The sequence below is a fragment of the Miniopterus schreibersii genome, assembly GCF_964146895.1.
Source record: "Miniopterus schreibersii genome assembly, chromosome: 4".
In the NCBI taxonomy this organism is placed as follows: Eukaryota; Metazoa; Chordata; class Mammalia; order Chiroptera; family Miniopteridae; genus Miniopterus; species Miniopterus schreibersii.
The window spans coordinates 67,455,493-67,476,695 of NC_138105.1; the positions used below are offsets into that span (position 1 = coordinate 67,455,493).

Below are 21,203 nucleotides of genomic sequence, written 5' to 3' on the forward strand. Positions count from 1 at the left end.
GGCCCCCGGACATCGCCGTCTAGGGGGGCGCTGTGGCCCCCGCATCCCTGCCACCTGCGCTCCTCGGGCCCCATCGGGCGGGGGCGGGGAGAGGGCGGCTCAAGTCTCGGGAAACCCGAGCTACCGCCCTTGGCCCCGCCTCCAGCCCCGCCTCCGGCCCCTAGCCGGCGGTGCGGTCCGCGGCGGAGGCGGCGGGAGAGCGCGCCGTGGAGCCGCTCGGAGCACCCGGGCCCCTCGTCCTGCCGCCCCGGAGCCCCGCGCCTTGCACCGAGGCCGCCCGCGCCGTCCGTGCGTCCCCCGCGCCCTCGGAGCCGCAGGCCGTCCAGAGCATCCCCCAGCCCCAGCCCCCGCCGCACCGGGATGGCCGCAGCCCGCGGCTGAGCGAGCCCGGGGGGGCCCCATGGGCCGGCCCGCGCCGCGCCCCCCCCGCGGCCGCCCCCTGAGGCCCGGGCCCCCCCAGGCGCCGCGGGCCCAGGCGGCCGGAATGGCGGTCGCGGCGGCAGGGGCAGGGGCTGGGGCTGGCGCGGGCGGCAGGCGCGGCCACCACTGACGGGTAGTCGGACGCCCCAGCAGGTAAGCAAGGGCAAGCTGGGGGCCCACAGGGGACCGAGGTGGGGGGAGGACCGGGCCCGTATACGGGGGCCTGGGGGGCTTCTAGGATTTGGGGCAGACCCGTAGCTTCCCTCCCGGAGCCGAGAACCGGTGTATGTACGAGGATGGGGTCAAGGGGCAACAGGTCCCCGCGCGGTGGAGGGGCGGGGTGGGGAGGGCGATCTTAATGAAGCGCCTCTGCAAGTCGGGATCTGGGAGGGGGGCGGCTCCCTGTCCGACGGGGCGGGCACACCTCTGCTTCCTCCGACCCCCAAGTGTGCGTCTGAAGAGGAGTGGGAACGAAGGCAGCCGGAATCCCCTCCTAAGCCTTTAGGAGAGCGAGCTCCAGACGCTCCTTCTGCCTTTTCGTCTACAAGGGGCCGTGGGGGGCATCCGGATCCCGCAGACCCTGGGCGGGGGGTTGCCGTCGCGGCCCAGCTGCGCACAGAAGTAAACATCTGTCAGTGGCGCGTTCCAGCCGCGTTCCCTGCGCGCCGCCGCCGCCGGGGACACCGTGTCCTCCGGTAAGGGCCCGGCTCTTTTGGCTCCTGGAGCCGCTTGTTCGGCCACAAGAGGGCGCGAAACCCTTTTGGGGGGGGGGGGTGTCCTTAAGGGCAAAAACCAGATTTGAAGGAGAGGGGGCTATACCTTGCTTTTTTGCTTTTTAAAAGAGGCATTATCTTGTTCAGGATAGTCTAAAAATTCTCCCAGGAGGAGCGGTTTGGGAGTTAGGATTCATCAGGCCAAGGGGGCTGCAGAGGGTGGGCAGACTTGGGGTGGGACTGGAGCGAAAAATGGCCCCTCCCAGGGGTTGCTGTCACCACTGCCCGCTCTCCAGGAAGCACCAGCATGTATTGTGGTGCCACTGGCTCTGTTTAGCTGGCCTGTGGTTACCTGCAAGGCTAGGCCACCAGCCCAGGGAGCAGGGCCAGGGGCCTGGAAGGCGCATGGGAGGCTGGACCCCTGAATTTCCTCACTCCTCTGTTCCCGCCCTGTCCTCTCCCTGTCCAACATCCTTCTCTCTGTGTTCCATGACACTCTTTGTCTGCCTTCAAGTGCCCCAGGCTGAGGAAGCCCCAATGGGGCGTGACTGGTCTAGGCGGATGTCAGTGGAAGGAAGACTCCCAGCTTTGCCAGCTTCTCCCCACCTTCAGCCCCTTGCCTTGGGGCCCTTTGGACACCCCTCCCAACTACTTTCATCCCAGGACTCCTGAAGATTGGGATTTCGAAGCCACTCCTGGGCCTTCCAACCTACCCACAGCGAGTTTCAAAGAGCTGGTTCTAGGGGTTGCAGGAAAGAAAACCAAACATCCCCCCTCTGCAGCTGGGCACAGTGTCTGAAATTCCACCATTAATGCTTGTCCCTCAAGTTTCAGGCCTCAGTTTTCAGGGAAAGAGCAGAGGATATAAAGAGTCTAGAGCAAGTGAAGGAAACAAACAGATTATAGCCAGGCACAAAGACACAATCAAGAGACTGTTTCAACAAATGTTTGTTGGACAGAAATGGTATGACTGTTTTGGTGTCAGGGCTCCTGAGCTCTGTCCTTCAAGGGTAACAGACTTAGATTAAGGGTGGAGCCCAGAGTGGAGAACAAAGGCTCTATCTTAGGGGAGGGCAGTCAGGGAAGACTTCCTGGAGGAAGAGCATTAGAGCTAGGGCTGTGAAGGATGAGTAGGAGTTTTCTAAGAGGGAAAACAAAGGGCATTCCAGGTGGTGGGAACTGCATAGTCAAAGATCTGGAAGCAGGAAAGAATAGGCTAACTGGTTATGGCAAATCCAGGATGCTGGGGTGAATGTGGGAAGGAGAGACTTTCTGAAAGGTTGGCAGAGGGAGTCCTGGGCTGGGGTATTCAAAGACAGATTACTGGAGGTGGGGACTGGAAATACAGAGGAGAGAGGAAGGGTCTTTAACTCATGTGATATCAGTGGGCCCAGCCATCTCTGCTTGAGGGGCTGTTGGATTCCTCCTCAGATGTATCTTTCCTGGTCTCCCAAGGTGGGGCAGAAAAGTCCAGGGCAGAAGAAATTAGAGGAGGGGCCTCTGGTGGCAGTAGGTGGATCTCATTTCCCAGTTGGGGAAAGTGAAGCCCAGAGAGAGGGCACCATTCATGCTTAAATAGCTTAGTGTGTTGGGGACCTGAGGCAAACATTTGAACTTGGGGAGATGGAAGAAGTGACAGGTATCCTGGTTCCCAGAAAACTAGTGTTAGGATTTGAGCTGTGCCTGGGGCCCGTGCCTCAGTTTCCTGTTCTGTCTTTTGATCAGCTTTGTGTGATGTCCTGGCCACTCTCAAAGAATCCACATCTCTCACACCACCCGCTAGGCCCCATGCCAGCTGCTCAGCTGTGTGGTGTGCCAGGCCTCATTAGGCTGATCCTGTTATCCTACCCCAGGGAGCCCCCTCCTGCTCGCCCCAGCTGCCTACAGGGCCAGCGCCAACCAGCCTGGTGTGGTCAAGGTGGGTGGGAACTTTATGGTCTAGTCACAGAGGGCTGGGCTAGAAATGGTGGGTCCGTGGGTCCTGAAAGCTGTGGCCCGGAGCCATACACACACACACACACACACACACACACGCACACACACACGCACACACACTCCCCAGCCCAGTCTTCCTGAGAACACAGCAGCGGGTGCAGGAAGAGGGCCCCAGGCACTGGTGGAGAATGGAGGACTGACTCTGCAGGTAGGTCACAGGGCTCTTGTGACCTCTCCCACCTCATCTCCCCATACTGTCTCTGGTACCATTGCTCCAGTCACATTGGTCACGTTGAACAGGCACAGTCCTGTCTCCGAGCCTTTGCTCCTGCACCTCCCTCACCTGGGACACTCTCCCCAAATGTTCACTTGGTCCTAGCTCAAATGCTGCCTCCTCTGAGAAGCACTCCTTGATCACTCAACCACAAAGTCAACCCCCACCCCAGGCACCATTGCTTCACCTTCTTTTATTTTTTGTTATTGTTGCACTGTCAACAACCAAATTACCATATTTATTTCTTATTTATCATCCATTGCCCTGATTGGACAGTGAGTTGGCAAGGGTGGGGCCCAGGTTGGCCTTGGTCATCCTGAGTTCCCTGCCTGGCCCTGCATACAGTAAGGGCTCAATAAGTGTTTGCTGAATTAATGTGTTATGGACAGAGCTCAGTCTGGCTGTCTGGGCTTTCTGCCATCTGGCCCTTTATTTACTGCTAGTTCTGCTCTGCTGTGTGTTTTTGAGGAAACCTCTTACTTCCCTGAAGCTCAGTCCTATTTTTTCCCCAGACAGCAGAGCCTATCATACCCTCCCCATGTCTCCTCTCTCTCAGCATTACCCCTGTTACCCAGAGCCCAGGGATTGTGGAGGCATTGAGAAAACAAGTCAGGAGTCAGACCCAGGTTCAACCACAGCCCAACCATTTATTCAAACAAGTCCCTACTTCTCCAAGCCTCAGTTTCCCTGTGTGGGAAATGGGGCTAATATAATATATTTTTCAGGGACTGGGGGAAGAATTAAATATGTAGAAAGCCCTTAGCACAGTGCTCATCACTAAATAAATGGAATGGACAACATTGCTAGGTGTTAATGTTATTGTTGTTGTTAGAAAGGCCATATGGTACAGTGGGTAAAAATGTGGAGGAAGAGGTGTTAGGGCAGGGGCTCTGAGGGATGAGTAGGAGTTTGCCCAACTACATGAGTTCAAATCCCACTTACACTCTGTTTAACCCTGAGCAAGTCACTTCATTTCTTTGGACCTCAGTTTTCCCATCTACAAAATGGGGATAAAATAGTCCATACCTAGCTATGAGTCATTACGTGTAAAGTGCCTATACCAGTAGTGTTGTTTGCTAGGGTTACTGTTAGCTGTTATTATTTTACTTCTATTATTATTATTCTTTTTAATCCTCACCCGAGGATATTTTTTTCATTGATTTGTAGAGAGAGTGGAAGGGAGAGAGGAGAGGGGGGAGAGAGAGAGAAACATCAACATGAGAGAGACACATCGATTGGTTGCCTTCCGCATATGCCCCAACAGGACGGGGAACCTGCAACCGAGGTTCGTGCCCTTGACCAGGAATCAAACCCATGACCCTTCGATCTGTGTGCTGACGCTCTAACCACTGAGCAAAACTGGCCAGGGCTATTTTACTTCTATTATTATCGCAACCAGCACAGTCCTCCCCAGAAGTCACTCTCTCTGTCAGTCCACCCCTCAGCTGTACTTCGGCCAAGACAAACCCAGAGCTCCTTAAGATGAGCTCAGGGGCTGACACTTGATTCTCAGAGTAGCAGGGAGCCAGCAATGGTGCTCATAGTTGGGCAGCAGGCAGCTCCTTGGTTGGGGGAAGAAGAAGAGAGGCTATGCCCCCACCTCTGGCCAGGCCTGGAAGGGCCTGCTGGAGGTGTCTGTGACTGTGCCCGCCCTGAGGCTGTCCCATGGGCTGGCCCCTGGCCCCTGCAGACACAGCATCTGAACCAACTGTGCTAGCCAGATGTTCCTGGTTTACCCCCAGATGTGTGTTGCCAGCTCGAGGCTGCCCTGGCCTCCCTGTCCCCACCATGGGGTGGGGCTGGGCCCTGGGGCCCTCCGAGGGAGGGGACACATTTTTGTGGGCTGCAGAATTTGTTTCTTGTTTTGCAGAACCATTGAGTCTTGCCTTGAGAGAGACCCAAGTCCTGCCTGTCATAGGGCCTCAGTTTCCCCATCAGTGGACCCCCCAGGGGCCATCTGGGAGAAAGGAGACAAGCAGGGCTGTCCTAGGAACAGGCCCAGTTGCCAGCCTGGGAGCTCTCAGCACTGATGGGGGAAACAGAGGTACAGGCGTGCAAGAGGTCTGAGGCCAACTGTTGCTGTCGGCCAGTTCTGCAGAACTTCACTGAATTAATTAAATGGCCGTCCAGATGAGGAGGGTGTCCTGGGCAGTCCGTTGTACAGATGGGGAAACTGAGGCTCTGAGAGGGGGAGGTTACCCGGTCGGGAAGAGGCAGAGCAGGGATCCAAACTCAGCTGTCTGGAGCCCTCGCGCTGCAGTGTTCACAGACACATGCCCCTCCTCCAGCGTGCGGGCCACCCCATCTGTCCCCATGGCTTCACAACCTGGCCCGCGCTGCCTGTGGACAGTGACGACAGCCCTACCAGCCACTCCAGCAAGCTCTCCCTGGTCCTTCCTGGCATTCCCACAGTGCTGGGCAGCTCCTTTCAGACACTTTCTGAAAATGGGGAAACCGAGTTATGGGAGGACCAGGGACATGTTCAGAAGTGAGGTGGAAAGGAAGGAGAAGGGGGCACATTGAAGAAGGCAACAAAAGCGAGGAGACTGCATCATTGATGTTTCTCTTTTTCTTTCCCTCTCCCTTCCTCTCTGAAATCAATAAAAAGCATATTTTTTTAAAAAGCGTGGAGACTGGGAGGCTGCAGGCAGCTCATGCCTCTGTGAATAGAATTATTGAGATAACCCAGCCCAGACTGTCCCTCCGGAAACCCCTACTCCAGAAAAGACAGACATGGACATAGATACTGTGCAGGGCAGGGCAAGAGGGAGGGACCTGTGGCCAACATGCCATGATGGGGAACAGGAAAGGCTTCCTGGAGGAGGGGCTTTAGGAGCTAAGGCTTTGAAGGATAAGTAGGAGTTTGCCCAATGGGGACAGGCTCCAATTCCAGGCCTCCTCCAGACTAGAGGGATGAATGGATTGAGGAACGAGTCACCTCTTATCCTTCCTGTCCCTGGAAACAAGCATGAAGCAGGCGCCTCCCTGAGGCCAGGAGCTCTGCAGGTCGGAGGCTGTTAACCCTGGGAACAGGTATGCCTGGTGGGTGTCCCTGGGACACCCAGTGGAAAGGCGGAGCCCCAGGGCGTTGCCTGGACACCAGGATAATGAGCATTTCCTGGCACCACCAAGGAAGCTGCCAGAAACACCCACGTACCCCCACCCTGACTGACTGCTCCTTGGATGACTGGAAGGACCTACCTGGTTGTGTGACTTTGGGCTACTCATCGCCCCTCTTTGAGCCTCAGATTCCTCTTCCTCCCTACCCTAGCTCTGGGGATTCTGTGGCCTCCAGCTAGAGGTGGAGGTCTTGCCTCCATCCCTTGCTGCAGTTCAGACTGGCCTGGCCCACAAGAAGGGAGGGTACTCCATTCCCTCACCAGTGAAGATTCTCCGGGGTCCGGACATTGTCTGAGGGCTGGGAAGGGAACCAGCCAGTCCCTGTCTGGGCAGCATGGGCGGCACTGAGATGCCAGCAGGTATGAACCTTGGCCGGGTACCAGTGGTCAGGGCAGGGCAGCTCTCTCCTGGGCCATCCTGCCTCCTTCACTTCCATGTGCCTCACCTGCAGCCCACCATGTGTGTGCCGTTCACTGTTCCCCTGGGATCTTTGCAGCTGAAGACCCAACAGCTCTGAGGGTGTGTTCTGTGTGTGTCCCTATGTGTGTATCTGGAATGCAAAGTCACACTACTGCGTGAACTTGGTAGTATTCAAGTGTGATCATGAGCATGTGGTAGTGTGTAAGTGTCATAGTGCAGGAGTCTCAAACCTCCCAAGTGGCCCTACCCAGTTTGGCCCAGTGGTTAGAGTGTCGGCCTGTGGACTCAGGGGTCCCTGGTTCCATTCTGGCCAAGGGCATGCCCCTCAGTTGCAGGCTCGATCCCTGGCCCCAGTCAGGGGGCGTGCAGAAGGCAACCAATTGATGTCTCACATCGATGTTTCTCTCTCCCTTCCACTCTCTCTGAAAAGCAATGGAAAAAATATCCTCAGGTGAGGATTAAAAAAATTTTAAAATAAAATCACCCAAGTGTGTGAGTGTGAAACATTAGTGTGTGAGTGAGTGTGATCATGTTTGAGTATGTGAGTGAAAACATGAGTGTGTGATTGTGTTCAAGTGTATATGTCACGTTCAAAGATTAAGGGTGAAAACAACCAAGTATGTGATAATGTTTGAGTAGGGGTGTGAAAACACCCCAGTGTGTGGGTGTGTAAGTGTTTGGGTGTAAGTGTGAGAACTCCCAAATGTGTGTGTGATAGTGCTCAAATGTGTGAATGGGAGGATTTCAATGTGTGTGAAGATGTCCAAATGCATGATTGTGAATATGAAAACACTGAGCGTGTAAATGGGAGTGTCTGAGTGTGTGAAAACGCTCACGTGAGTGGGATACAGTGTGTGCAAGAATAAGTATGCTGGGTGTGTGAGCCCCAAATGCTCTGTGAGGGCACCCACCTCCCCAGGTCTCGGGGCCTCCATTACACAAGCACACCTGGCCCCTCCCCCGTGCCCTCCGCCACACCCGAATCACCCCCTCCCGGTCAGCTCCGTGCCAGAGACAAACCAGTTGGGTGACCCCCTTACAGAAAGACCCATTGTTAACCGATGCTTATCAGCTGGCTTGCTGGGCCCCCTCCACTGTCAGCCCCCCTGCTTTCCTGTCCCCCATCAGAGCTCTGATGGGGTCTAGTGCTTCAAGGCCATGGGGAGGGGGGTAGTTAGGGAGGGGAACTCCTGTGACCAGGCCGTCTCTTGGCTGGTGTCTCATCCACCCTTTTAGCACCCACTTGAGCCCTTAGCAGAGGCAGAGGATCACAGCCTGGTGCTATGCTGGGCCTTGTTCCAGCCTAACAGGGAAACTGAGACACTACTCCAAGACTTGGGTGTGTGAGCAAGCAGGGTGTTGGGGTCAAGAGAAAGCCGTGCCCACCAGAGGTCTTGAGCCTGGGTGGGTTTCCCTGCTATCTCCCCCTACCAGCTCTGTGACCTTGGGTAAGTCATGTGACTACTCTAGGCCTCAGTTTCCCCATCTGTGAAATGGAGATAAAGACTCTTGTGAGGTTGAAATGACTTAATATGTGTTGTCTGTAGAGCAGGATCTGACATAAAAGGGGGTGGGTTTGGGAACCTGACAAATGGGCTGACCTCTGTTTGCTGCACAACCTTGAGAATGAAATATTCTCTCCACAGTCCATAAGGCCCCAAGGACCTGCGCTGTTACCTCCCCTCCCTCACTCTGCTCCAGCCACATGGGCACCTCCTGGTTCCTTCAACAAGCCAGGCCTGGTCCTGCCCCAGGACCTTTGCAAATGCTGTGCCCTCTGATATCCAGGCTGGCCCAGGGTTTGTTTATATGCCCCCATGTCTAGGAGCTCATTCTCTATCACCTCCACCACCAACAGTAATAAAAATTATGGTATCAATAGTGGCAAGTCCTTGGGGTGACTCCACAGCGTTTGCTCTCAACCCCGGCCCAACCCATGTGATGTGAATCCTGTTAAAAAACATGCCTTCAAATTTCAGGTCCTTTTCTAGCCAAATGCCCTTGAACAAGCCCCTCTGTTTTGTGCCTCAGTTTCCGCAGCTGTAAAATGGATATAATAGTGACTCTCTCGTGGGTTCAGCACGGTTTGGTATAGAGCAGGCGCTTAATAAATGCCCACTATTACGGTCCGTTGGGTATAGTCCTGTGCCTTTGCATTCATGCGACTGGGGAGAGCTCCGCGGGAAGCCCAAACAGCCAGATTACGCAAATCACATGCGAATGAAATGCAAACAACACGCAAATGAAATGCATATTGCACGCAAATAACTGCTCTGCGCCTGGGTGAGGAGCTTGCGCGCCGAGGTGCGCGCTTGGGGGCGCCCGGCACCCCACGGCCCAGCCCGGGCGCTGACCTGCGTCCAGCCCGGCTTTCAGCGCTCTGTGTAAATGTTTACACCGGGCCTGTCGCCAGGCCCCGCGCGGGCCGGCACCAGGCAGCCGGGTGGGGGAATGTAAACCCGGGCTAGGGGCCGCCAGGCGGAGGGGAGCTGCTTGGAGACGGTTAGGGGGGATGGGTGTACACGAGGGTTATTAAACACCTACTGTATGCACTAAGCACGACGCTCCCAGGCAGTCACAGCACCGAGTAATGGGAGTTCTAATGGGGGCTGCTCAGGGCCTGAGTGTGAGGGCAGTCAGGGCAGGCTTCCTGGGGGAGGTGCTGGTCCAAGCTGAGACTGAAAGGGTAATGGGAGTGGGGAGGGAGAGAAAGAGTGTTTTGGGTGGAAGGACCTGCTTGAGCAATAGTCTGGAAGTGGGTGAAGAGCAGCTTTGGTTTATTGCAGCCCCTTTCTGGGCATCAGTTTATGTCTGGAGGGTAAACCCAGGCTCTGAAAGGGGCAGCAAGTCACTCCCAAGGACATCATATGTAGGGAACAAAATCTCAACCCCTGGGTTTCTGCTCCCTGGACTGTATTCTAAGCACTGGGTCTCCTGGCCACCCTTGTCCCACAGTGCCCCCTGTTGGGAATGCCTCCACCTTTCACTCTTTCCCTAAACACACTGGGCTCCAGCCACTCCAGCCTCCTGTTGGATTGGCCAAGCTTGGTTCAGCCTCTGTACCTTTGCACTGGCTCTTCCCCCTGCCTGAGATGCCACTCCCTTCTGCCTGGCCAAGTCTTACTTTTGGTGAGGTCTCAGCTTTCCTCAACCCTCAGGAAAGCACTCTGGGACTCCCAGATGGGGCAGTTCCCTATACCCCTGATACAGCGCCCACCCCTCCTTAGCAGCGTTTTTCACACTCATGTTCTGTGATTCCTTGCTGAATAACATGTTATTACTGATAGTTAAGCAGCAGTGGTTCAAAATCATGGTCCCCACTATGTTCCCAGTGCCTGGCCCAGTGTCCCGTGCTGGTTTGTTGCCTGGCAGACAGGCCTTTTGGTTGACCATCCCGTGCCCGCAGGCCGAGGATGCAGCGCTGGAAGGCAGCGGCCTTGGCCTCAGTGCTCTGCAGCTCTGTGCTCTCCATCTGGATGTGTCGGGACGGCCTGCTCCTCAGCCACCGCCTCGGACCCGCGTTAGCCCCGCTGCGCCGGCCACCTCGCACCCTGGATGCCCGGATCGCCCGCCTGGCCCAGTGTAAGCCCTTCCCCTGGTCTTGGGTCAGATACCCCTGACATAGGTATGGCCATACTGGTGGAATTTCAGGCAGTGGAACCAGGCCACAGAGGCCTTTTTAAAGATGGGGTGGAGGGAGGGTGCAAATCCCCCAATGGCATGGCATCGCAGGATGTGTGTGTAGGGGATGACTCCTGGGAACTAGGGTCTCTTGGCTCAGCTGTCACAAGGAATTAGGCTCCGTCCCTCAGGGGCCAGGGGGCCAGATGGAGATTAGACCTAGGAACTCAGCAGGGTGCATCCCCCCCGCAGCACATGGGGGGGGGAGCTGGACCCGAGGCCCCAGTGACCTGCATGGGTTGATAGGGACCAAGAAGAGGGGGAGACAGAGAGAGACCTAGAAACAGACCTAGACATGGGGAAAGAGACAGATATAGAGAGGCAGAGAGAGAGAGACAAAGGTGGGAGAGACAGACGTGGAAAAGGCAGTGAGGTAGAGAAGTGAAAATCCCACCTAGGGAGCATGGCTACCTGGCACAGCTCCTCACTTGCCCCTGGTGCTTGCCCTCTGCAAGTTCTCTGTGGGCCCCGACCTGTGTGCACATGCACAGGACCATGCAGTGTGCCCGTGAGGGTGGCTGGGGTGTAGGCGCAGGCTGGGCACATGCATGGTGCCTGTGAGTGGGGGCTGCATGCATGCCCGCCCTGCCAGACCACACAGTCCTTCTTTCTTGTCCTAACAATGGACAAGGGTGGCCTCCGGCAGGGACTTCACTTCCGTCCCCACCATTTGCCCTCGTAGGCCTCAAAACCCTTCCCAGGACACTGGGTCCCAGAGACCTGGGTGGGGCCCCCAAAAGCTAGCGCTCCAGGACCTGGGGGCAAAGTACCAATGGTGAAATCCACTGAGAAGAATCTGGGCCCATGGGCGGATGCCTGCCAGCCCTGTGTCCTGTACTGGGGGAAGGGAGTGGCTGTTGATCCCCCTAAGGCCCTGGGACTAATGCGCTGATGGTGGAATTTCAGGCTGGGGGCGGGGAGCAAATCTCATCTCTTTGCGTTCCAGACCCTGTGCACGTGGCCAGGCCTGCTGGAGGGATGCAGGGACAGATATACTAAAAGATTATTCACTGTTTATCTGAAATTCAAATTTAACTGGGCATCTGTATTTCATCTGGCAACCCCCCAAATGACTCTCTAGATGTACACCTTGGGGTGTGCATACTAAATGGTGGCATTTTAGGCACCAGAAGTAAGCCACGTTCAAATCTAACCCCAGAGCAGACAGTGCTGACCATCCCAGTCTGGCCCTTGGGCTGCAAGAACTCAGAAAAGGCTGCTCATTCATCCCCCACTTTCCATTCTCCCAGCCACAACCACCTCAGGGACTCTGCAAGCCACATTGAGCAGACAGGGATATTGGCATAGCAGGGCCATCACCTGCCTGAAGTTGTACAAGGAGAGTGGCAGAGCTAGGCTCAGAACCTGGGCTTGTCTGCTTTCTGAGACCTGCTATGGAAACAGACAACCTCAGGGTGACAGACAGTCCCTCCCGCTCAGGCTTCTCAGTAAGATACTTCTTTTGACAGCCAGGTGCACCAGCCTTGTGGGCAGGTTGAGGCTAAACTCAGGATTTCCTCTCCCAACCTGTGACTGCAACCATCAGGGGCTGGGAGCCTCCTGCCAGCCATTCCAAAGTCTGCACTTCTCTCCTGGGGCTTCACAGTACAGCAGGTCCTCAATTAAAGTCATTTCCTTCAACATAGTTGTGTTATAATGATGAAATGCCGCAGGAACTTAACTCTTGTTTATATCAATTAGCCTTTGGTAAAACTGGTTTCATTCTGTCGTTTTGCCGCAGTTCCAACAACCTACTGACGACGTTAAGTAAGGACTTACTGTACTGGGGCAGGGCCAGCCTCTTGGGAAATAAACTTAGACTACGGGACCCTGAGATTCTGTGACTATGGGCACCTTCGGGCAGCTGTGGAAGAAAAGGGCTGAACTTGGGCCAAACTTGGGCACTCGATGGAGGCGGAAAGAATGCTGTCTGGTTTTCTCTCTCTCACTGCCACCTGCTAGTGGTGTGGCCTTGGCCAAGTCTCTGCTCTTTTGGGTACCCAGTTTTCTTACCTATAACATGGGAGTGGCCCTGACAATAGCTGCTGCCACCCCATGGGGTGGGGTCCCCATACAGGCCTCTGTGCCTGCTGCTCCACTGTGTGTTCTAGGGAGCCCAAACACCCCGATTTGGGTTTCTGTATGGGAAAACTGAGTCCTATTGCACAGTGGAGCAGCAGGTACAAGGTGAGGGGTTGTGAGCAGTCCAGGGGCTCAGAGAAGATGTTGGGGCTCTGAGCAAGGACCCGAGACAGTGAGGCAGAGACCCATACAGCTCAGCTAAAGGGTGAGGGGTTGGGTGGGGGAGGCAGCACTCCAACACTGGTCAGAGGACGTGTCAGTACCCTGGGGCAGCCCAGCATAGGGATGAGATCCACAGACAGTGTTGGGGGATGGTGCCCAGAGGGGCTGAGACACCCAGATCAGATCTGCTCAGGTGGGCCGGCTGGAAAGTGGTGCGGGGAACCCAGAAAGGGTTAGCCAGGCTCTGAGCAGCTCAACATAGGGCAGGGTCCAGACAGCGGCGTTGATAGCCTTGGGGACCAGCGTTGGGGTCCGCATATGCACCCCTCCAACACCGCCAGAGAGGGTACAAGAGCGGGTATCTAGGAAATGCGCTATGACCCCAGCTTCCCCGCATGGGTCATTCTTTGCAGGGGAGTAGCGAGGGTAGGGGCTCCCTGCTGCCCACCCACTGATGCCCACCCCCTTCTCTCCCTCCCCGCGCAGACCGTGCCCTGCTGCAGGGCGCCCCGGACGCCGTGGAACTGCGCGAGCTGACGCCCTGGGCCGGGCGATCTCCGAGTCCGCGCCGTCGGGCGGGGCCCCGGCGGCGGCGCGCGCGTGCGCGGTCGGGGACGCGGCCGTGCGGGCTGCGCGAGCTCGAGGTGCGCGTGAGCGAGTTGGGCCTGGGCTACGCGTCGGAAGAGACGGTGCTGTTCCGCTACTGCGCAGGCGCGTGCGAGGCGGCTGCGCGCGTCTACGACCTGGGCCTGCGGCGCCTGCGCCAGCGTCGGCGCGTGCGGCGGGAGAGGGTCCGCGCGCAGCCCTGCTGCCGTCCGACGGCCTACGAGGACGAAGTGTCTTTCCTGGACGCGCACAGCCGCTACCACACGGTGCACGAGCTGTCGGCGCGCGAGTGCGCCTGCGTGTGACCCTACCTCACCGGTCCCGGCCAGGGGGCGGCCGCGTACCCAGCCCCGAAGGCACCCACAGCCGCGACCGTCGGACCCGCCACAGACTGCCCGTGCGCAGAACCTGCCGTCGAGGCCTCGGGACACTTGCGATAACTGTACAGAGATAAAGTGTGGAAAATCGAGCTGGCTCTTGGTTGTGCGCACCAGGGGTGTCCACCTCTTGGAGGGGCAGGCGGAGGTGTGAGGAAGTGGCGCCATCTCCACTGGGAAAGGGGTTGGATGCGGGTATCACCTGCCGGATGGTGAGGAGATCCCATTTGCTTTAGGGAGAAAGATTCAATGTGGGTCCTGTTTCCGGAGTACAAGTGGGAAAATAGGGTGAATCTGGGCAATGTCTGCAGGGACTGTACTTCCCACCTCCCCGCAGGTCCCTGTGCTCCTGCCCAGCCTGTGGTATCCCAGCTAGCTGTGCTTCTGGGGAGGGAAGGTGGAGTCACCGTGTAGAAGGGGCGACAGGTCCAGCTGGACCCGGTCTTTCCAACGTGTACCCCTCCCCACTTCCACACAGTGTGTCCTTCTGGGGAGGGAAAGGGGAGAATTGAAGTTGGTAGAGGAAGGGGGAGTCACTCTACAGAGGAGGAGGCAGATCCAGGTGGGCCTGGGCTGCCCTCACCCGACGGGCATCCTCAGGCCACTGCAAGAGTGAACTCTAAGCCACTATCTCCTTTTACTAGCTAAAAATACACGCAAACTGCCCATCTCCCTGTGGGGATAGGTCTGGGGAGGGCGCCAGCCCTGTCCAGCTCAAACCTGGCGCCTTCTGGGGCAGAGCTGGTCCCGAGGGATCTAGGTCCTAGCCCATAAAAAACCCTGGCCAGAGTTCGAGGGGGGATTTATGACGAGCCCCCTCAGAGGATGGAAAAAGCACTGAGCAGTGTTTAGATTTGCCCATGGTGTCACCTTGACGTTTGGCAGGCCGAGGAAGGGCGCAGGGTGTTGAGTTCCCAGAGTTCAGGGAAGGATCAGTGGGTCCCGTGGTCTGAAGGGGGGTGGGTGAGGGGGTAGGCACTACAAGCCCGGGGCTGGCACCCAGGGGGCATGGACCCTTTCCTTCCAGCCCCTTAGACTGAGGGCTCCCAAGGGAACATCCCCTTCCCTCCTTTTACTATTTTCCTAGACGGGCCCCCTCTTTCCCACACATCTGAGTTCAGGACCACCCTGAACCACCACATCCTTTACAGACCCAATCCATGTCCAGAAGCTAGAGGGCTCAAGTCAGAAGCTGCCTCCAAGGAGGATCACCTAGCCAGGCAGGAACATCCCCCAACTCCTTGCTCCCCAGGGCCCCGGTTGCAGCTAGAGAAACTTGAGGCAGCTAACAGGCAGGACTGACAAGGAGCTCCAAGAGCATGGCTTGGCAGCCAGACTCCACCCAGCCAGTGGGTGGTCTGCTTGGAAGGCAGCTTCAGGACCAAGGCTGGCTAGGGTCCCTGCCCGCCCCCGCAGTATTCTGACTCTGAGGTTTGGGGTGGTGGATTCCTCCACTGTTTGGGCTGACTCAGCCCGGCATGGGAGAGAGGCTGGAGTCCCTAGACACTGCAGAAGCTGAGCCTCAGTTTCCCCATCGTAGATGGCCCTTAGCTTCAAAGAGGGACGTTGCTGAGCTCAGGACATACAGCAGGAAAGTTGGTCTTGGAGGCCTGGGTTTGTGGCCCCTGAAGCTTGGCTGCCTCGGTGTGTGTGTGTATGCTCCCCTGGCCTCCTGGGACCTCAGCCTCCCTGTCTCCCACCCAGATCCAGCATCCCAACCACAGAGCTCTGGCTTAGCCCGCCAAATAATTGAAACGTAAACAGAGCTGCCCCCACAGACCCCTAGGGTGGGGTTTCTCAGCTCATGCCACACACACACATACACACACACACACGGTACGGAGATTACCTCCCACATGGGGCTTAGCAGACAGGATCACATGCAGACCCACAGCCTACATGTTTACACGCTCAGTTGTCATTCACACTTGGAACTGCACACTCAGAAGGGGGCACCCTCACAGTCACCATTCATTTGAAAATAAAAGGAAACAGGATCACGCATTTTGTCACACACTCGCAGCCACACACACCCATGCTGACTGTCATGCTCCAAGCCCTGCATGATCATCATGTGTCACACACACGCAGTATCACACTCTTTCCCTCTTGCCCTCCTTCAAGGGGTCATTCCTTCCCTTGTGCCAGCCCTGCCCCATGTTGACCCCAGGATAGCCTGGCCCCCACTTTCCAGTCCCTCTGGGCCTTAACTCTCCCCGCTCTGCCTGATGGGCTTGATCTCAAGGGGTTTTCCACGTCTTGACATTTGTAGCTAGACCATTCTGGGTTTGGGGAGCCGTGCAGGCTGTTGAGCAGCATTCCTGACTCCCACTCACTTGATGCTATCAGCCCACCCCAAGTCTTTTTTAAATTTAATATGTCTTTATTGATTTCAGAGAGAGGAAGGGAGAGGGAGAGAGCAAGGTAGAAACATCAATTATGAGAGAGTCATTGATCAGCTGCCTCCTGCCCACCCCCTACTGGGGACCGAGCCCCAAACCTGGGCATGTGCCCTGACTGGGAATCGAACCGTGACCTCCTGGATCATAGGTCGCTGCTCAACCGCTGAGCTATGCCGGCTGGGCAGCCCACCCCAAGTCTTGATGACTACAAATGTCCCCAGACATTGTCGAGTGTCCCCAGGGGGCAGAGTTGCCCTGGAATGAGAACTGCTGTTCTAGAATAAGGGAGGACATACAGTTTTCATCGGAACGTTCCCATCTGGAAAATGATGCCAATATTGCCTTCCTGCCTGCCCACAGGCAGTTATGCCAGTGATAATAACTGCAAGCAGACCCAGCAGAGCCAAGGCAGTGAGTGCCTTGGTGGGGGAGGACCCCAGCAGCCAACATCTCCAGCAGGGGAGACACTTCCCTCCCCAGCAAGTGAGGCCCCTGGCAGGTAAGGTTCCTGGAGCCCAGATTCCTGGAAGCAGAGGTACCCAGAAGGTAAAGTCCTGGGTAAGTGAAATCTCCAACAACCACGGTCTCCAGCAGGTGAGATCCCTAGGAGGTGAGGCCCCCAGCATGTGAAACTCCCCCTTTGCACCCCCAGTAGATGAGGCCCCTGGCAGGTGAGGTTTCTGAAAGCAGAAGAGGCTGGCAGTTGAGGTCCCCAGCAGATGAGGCCCCAGGTTGGTGGGCTCATCTGAACCAAGAGGCTATGCTGGTCACTGCCTGGTCATTGGACTCCTGGTACAGCTGCCAGAAGGCCTTGCAGAACATCAGGGCCCAGGCCCAGCTGCAGGATCAAGGCTGCAGTGTCTCCCACCAGTGAAAGTAACTCAGATAGCGGGCATGGTCTTTGTCCAGTGCCAGCAGATACTGGCCCAACTCCTTGGGGCTCTGGAAGTTGTCTGTGTGGATGAAGGTGTCAGGCGGCAGGAATTGTTCATAGTTCCTCCGGCTGGGGCCCAACACCATGGGCATGATCCAGGCCTGCAGGGCATTCTTCTACAGCTTCTCTGTGATGTAGTTGGGGTGTGAGTTCTCAAAAGCCAGATATAACTTGTACTGGGACAGCTATTGGGTCATGACCATCTGGAGCAGTGGCTTGTGGGAATGCCCATACATGTCAAGCATCTGGTCGAATCCTTCTTCCGGTTGACACCACCCAGGCCACCAGCTCCATGTTAGCTGAGAGGTTGACTGGTGCATCCAGAGGCTGGCCAGGCCATGGCTCCAGCCAGCCGTGCCACGTGATGTCCCAGTCTCTGTGGAAGGACATGGTGAGACTGAAGTACTCATACAGGCCCTCAGTGTGGGTAGCAGCTGGGCGGTGCCGTGTTAAACCACACGCAGCACTGGCCGGGCGGCCCCAGGGACGGCGGAAGCTGCGCCTGCGGTCAGTAGCTAACCTTTCAGGGATGCATGAGGGCTGTGTCCTCCCGAGGGTATACGCTGCGGTCGATGGCCAGGTGGCTGTCAGCTGTGCCAGGCCACGGTTCTGAGCACTGGGACAGAGCTGCGGGGTGTTGAATGCCCATGTCCACAGCAGGAGAAGCAGGGGTGGATGGGCGGGGGGACCCCCCAAGGAGGCCTGGCTGGGCTCCCCCAGAGGACACGGGCCCTGCTCACCCATTATGAGAGTCCATTGTGAACTTATGGGACCACATGGGCTTGTGGATACACACAAGTAGCAGAAGCACACCAAAAGCACCCCAAGGAGAGAATGGTGCCAGGGACATCATGTCTTGGCCCAGTCGAGTGGATACATGGGTCAGAGCAGCTGGGAGAAGGGACAGTGGAGACAGTATCATTGATAAAAACAATAACCCACGCCTAGGGTGCACACATGGGTTAATATTCATAAGTCCTGAGGTAGACACTGTTAATGATTCCTGTTTTACAGATGAGAGAGCAGAGGCCAAGTGACTCAGTGAGGAAATGGCAGAGCTGCAACTCCAACAAAGACAGTTTGACCTGAGCCCACTTTCTCCTAGTCACTAGGCAACATGACCTCGCTAACTGGGGAGAGAGGGGTCCCCAGGAAAGGTGGGATAGGTCACAACAGCTCTCGGGTCCCACCTCGACCCTGCCCTTTCTCAACTTTCCCAGGCTCTTTCCCCAATCTGGGGAGAAGTCAGAGTTAGTTACAAGAGGCTCCCTGTGCCCTGGAATTGAGGCTTAAATCCTGGGCTCTGTTTGGGAGGGGTACAATGGGATTGGGGTTTGAAGGTTATGTAAGGACTCACCAGGTAGAGTAGGAGTCAGGGGAAGAATGTTCCTGGCAGAAGAGACAGCCAATGCAAAGGCCTGGAGGTGAAAGAGAGCCTCGTCTGTTTGCAGGAAGAGCAAAGAAAGTGCTTAGGGATGCCAGTGTGAACTTGATTTTATGTTTACTTGGTGTTTCATGCTCAATAAGTGCTCAAAAACAGCTCCTCTGGGTTTGTGCTGGCTGATTTCCCTCCATTCCCAGTCCTTCCTGTCCACATGGTAGTCACGAAGTTCTCCCAGACCTCATGCCCCAATCACTGGAGCAGAAATTTATGACCTTGGGTCTGCAGCCCTGGAGCCGCCCATTTCACAGATGAGAAAACTGAGGCCCAGAGCGACTCATTTGTCTCTTGCCTAAGTACACACAGCTAGAGCCATTATGACCCAGAACCTCAACTCTCCCCTCTTCATGTAACCCCAAACTTCTCTCCCACTTTGCAGGTGGAGCTCAAATCTACAGCCTGGCACAATCCAATAGAACTTTACTGCAATCAGGGACTTGTTCTACCTCTGCACCATCCAATTCACTGGCCACTGACCGAGTATGTCTACTGAGCCCTTGAAATGTGGCTGTTGTGTCCCAGGAACGGAGTTGTTAATGCTCATTTACATTTTAAAACGGATATTCTCTTCTGTGAATTGAAAACAACTTGAAAATAAAAAGTAAAAACAAACCAAAAACAATGTCTGGTTCTCAATTCTATGACTGGAAAACATGTAAGTACATTTGGAACACTTTGGATGTGCAAATCTGCTTTTTCCACCATATGTTTTATGGAGTCTAAGTACAGGTCAAGTATCTACAAGGAAAAGTGAGTGCCGGCATTAAGTGTGCTGCCATAAAATATGCACTGGATTTCCAAGACTTAGAGTGAAAAAGACAATGAAAATATCTCAATTTTTATATTTATCACACATTGAAATAATACTAGTTTGGATCTATTGGGTTAAAGAAAGTATATTATTAAATTAATGTCATAATATATACTCTGAATTGCCAAAACTTCATATGAAAATGTGGCTACTAGAAAAATACTAACTATACATCTGGCTTGCATTTTATCTCTATTGGACAGCATTCATTGCTCTAGAATTTCTAAAAAAGGGAAACTAGTGATAGGAATCGTAATTTATTTAAAAACTGATCTGACAGTATTTTCTTTTTTTTTACTTTATTATATATATATATATATATATATATATATATATATATATATATTTTTTTTTTTTTTTTTTTCCCATCACCACTTATTTCCCTATACCTTCCTCCACTTCCACCTCCCTCCCCCACAATCACCACACTGTTGTTCATGTCCATGAGTTCTTTCTCCTTTTTAAATTTTTTGCTCAATCCCTCCATCTATGAGTCTGTCTCTATTTTACTTGGTAGTTCAGTTTGTTCATTAGATTCCACATATGAGTGAAATCATATGGTACTTGTCTTTCTCTGACTGGCTTATTTCACTTAGCATAATGTTTTCCAGGTCCATCCATGCTGTCTCAAAGGGTAAAATTTTCTTTTTTTAAAAAAAATAATATTTTTATTGATTTCATAGAGAGGAAGGGAGAGGGAGAGAAAGATTTTAGGAACACCAATGATGAGAGAGAGTCATTGATCAGCTGCCTCCTGATTGAGCCCCCAACCCAGGCATATGCCCTGACCGGAATTGAACTGTGATCTCCTGGATCACAGGGCAATGCTCAACCACTGAGCCACACCTGCTGGGCTTTTTTTTTTTTTTTTTTATGGCCAACTAGTATCCCAGTGTGCAAATGTATCATAGCTATTTTATCCACTCATCTACTGGTGGACAATTGAGCTACTTCCAAATCTTGGCTGTTGTAAATAACGCTGCAATGAACATAGGAGAGCATATATTCTTTTGATTTAGTGTTTCGGATTTCTTTGGATAAATTTCCAGAAGTGGAATCACTGGGTCATAGGCAGTTCCATTTTTAAGTTTTTGAGGTATCTCCATACTGCTTTCCACAGTGGCTGCACCAATCTGCATTCACACCAACAGTGCACAAGGATTCCCCTTTCTCCACATCTTTGCCAACACTTGTTGTTTGTTGATTTATTAATGATAACTATTCTGACAGGTGTAAGCTGATGTCTCATTGTGGTTTTAATTTGCATTTCTCTGATGATTAGTGACATTGAGCATTGTTTCATATGTGTATTGGCCATCTGTATGTTCTCCTTGAAGAAGTGTTTATTCAAGTCCTTTGCCCATTTTTTTAAAAATAAGCATTTAAAAATATATATTTTTATAGATTTTCAGAGAGAGAGGAAGGGAGAAGGAGAGAGAAACATTGATGTGAGAGCATGACATCGATCAGCTGCCTCCTGCACGGTGCCCACCAGGGATCAAGCCTACAACTTGGGCATGTGCCCTGACCAGGAATCGAACCGGTAACCTTTTGGTGCATGGGACAACACCCAACTAGCTAAGCCACACTGTCCAGGGCTGCCAATTTTTAAATTGGATTGTTTGTTTTTTGGTGTTGAGTTTTATAAGTTCATTATAAATTTTGGATATTAACCACTTATCAGATGTATTGGCAAATATGTTCTCCCATTCAGTGCATTGTCTTTTCATTTTGTTGATGGTTTCCTTTGCTGTGAAAAAACATTTTAGCTTGATGTAGTCCTATTTGTTCATTTTTTTCTTTTTTAAAATATTTATTTTTAAAA

The 21,203-nt window shown here is 54.2% G+C and overlaps 1 protein-coding gene and 1 pseudogene across 5 annotated transcripts; one reads left to right on the plus strand and one right to left on the minus strand.

The window, feature by feature from the left end:
• The first annotated feature begins 206 nt into the window (after positions 1-206).
• On the plus strand, positions 207-19,152 carry NRTN (neurturin). Of its 4 annotated transcripts, none has more exons than XR_013998802.1 (4): positions 207-573; positions 10,289-10,464; positions 13,294-14,002; positions 18,141-19,152. XR_013998802.1 is itself a non-coding variant. In XM_081137331.1 (3 exons), the coding sequence occupies exons 2-3, from the start codon at positions 10,296-10,298 to the stop codon at positions 13,716-13,718; spliced, it is 594 nt and encodes a 197-aa protein (XP_080993457.1). In that variant the 5' UTR covers positions 207-573; positions 10,289-10,295; the 3' UTR covers positions 13,719-14,821. The 4 variants fall into 4 exon arrangements, 2 of the variants coding, with proteins under 2 accessions (XP_080993457.1, XP_080993458.1); XR_013998803.1 differs by having other exon boundaries at positions 18,947-19,136; XM_081137331.1 differs by lacking the exon at positions 18,141-19,152 and having other exon boundaries at positions 13,294-14,821.
• LOC308557177 (3-galactosyl-N-acetylglucosaminide 4-alpha-L-fucosyltransferase FUT3-like) lies at positions 16,913-18,147 on the minus strand (annotated as a pseudogene). The gene has a single exon. The product of its transcript is annotated as a 3-galactosyl-N-acetylglucosaminide 4-alpha-L-fucosyltransferase FUT3-like (transcript).
• Positions 19,153-21,203: the final 2,051 nt, after the last annotated feature.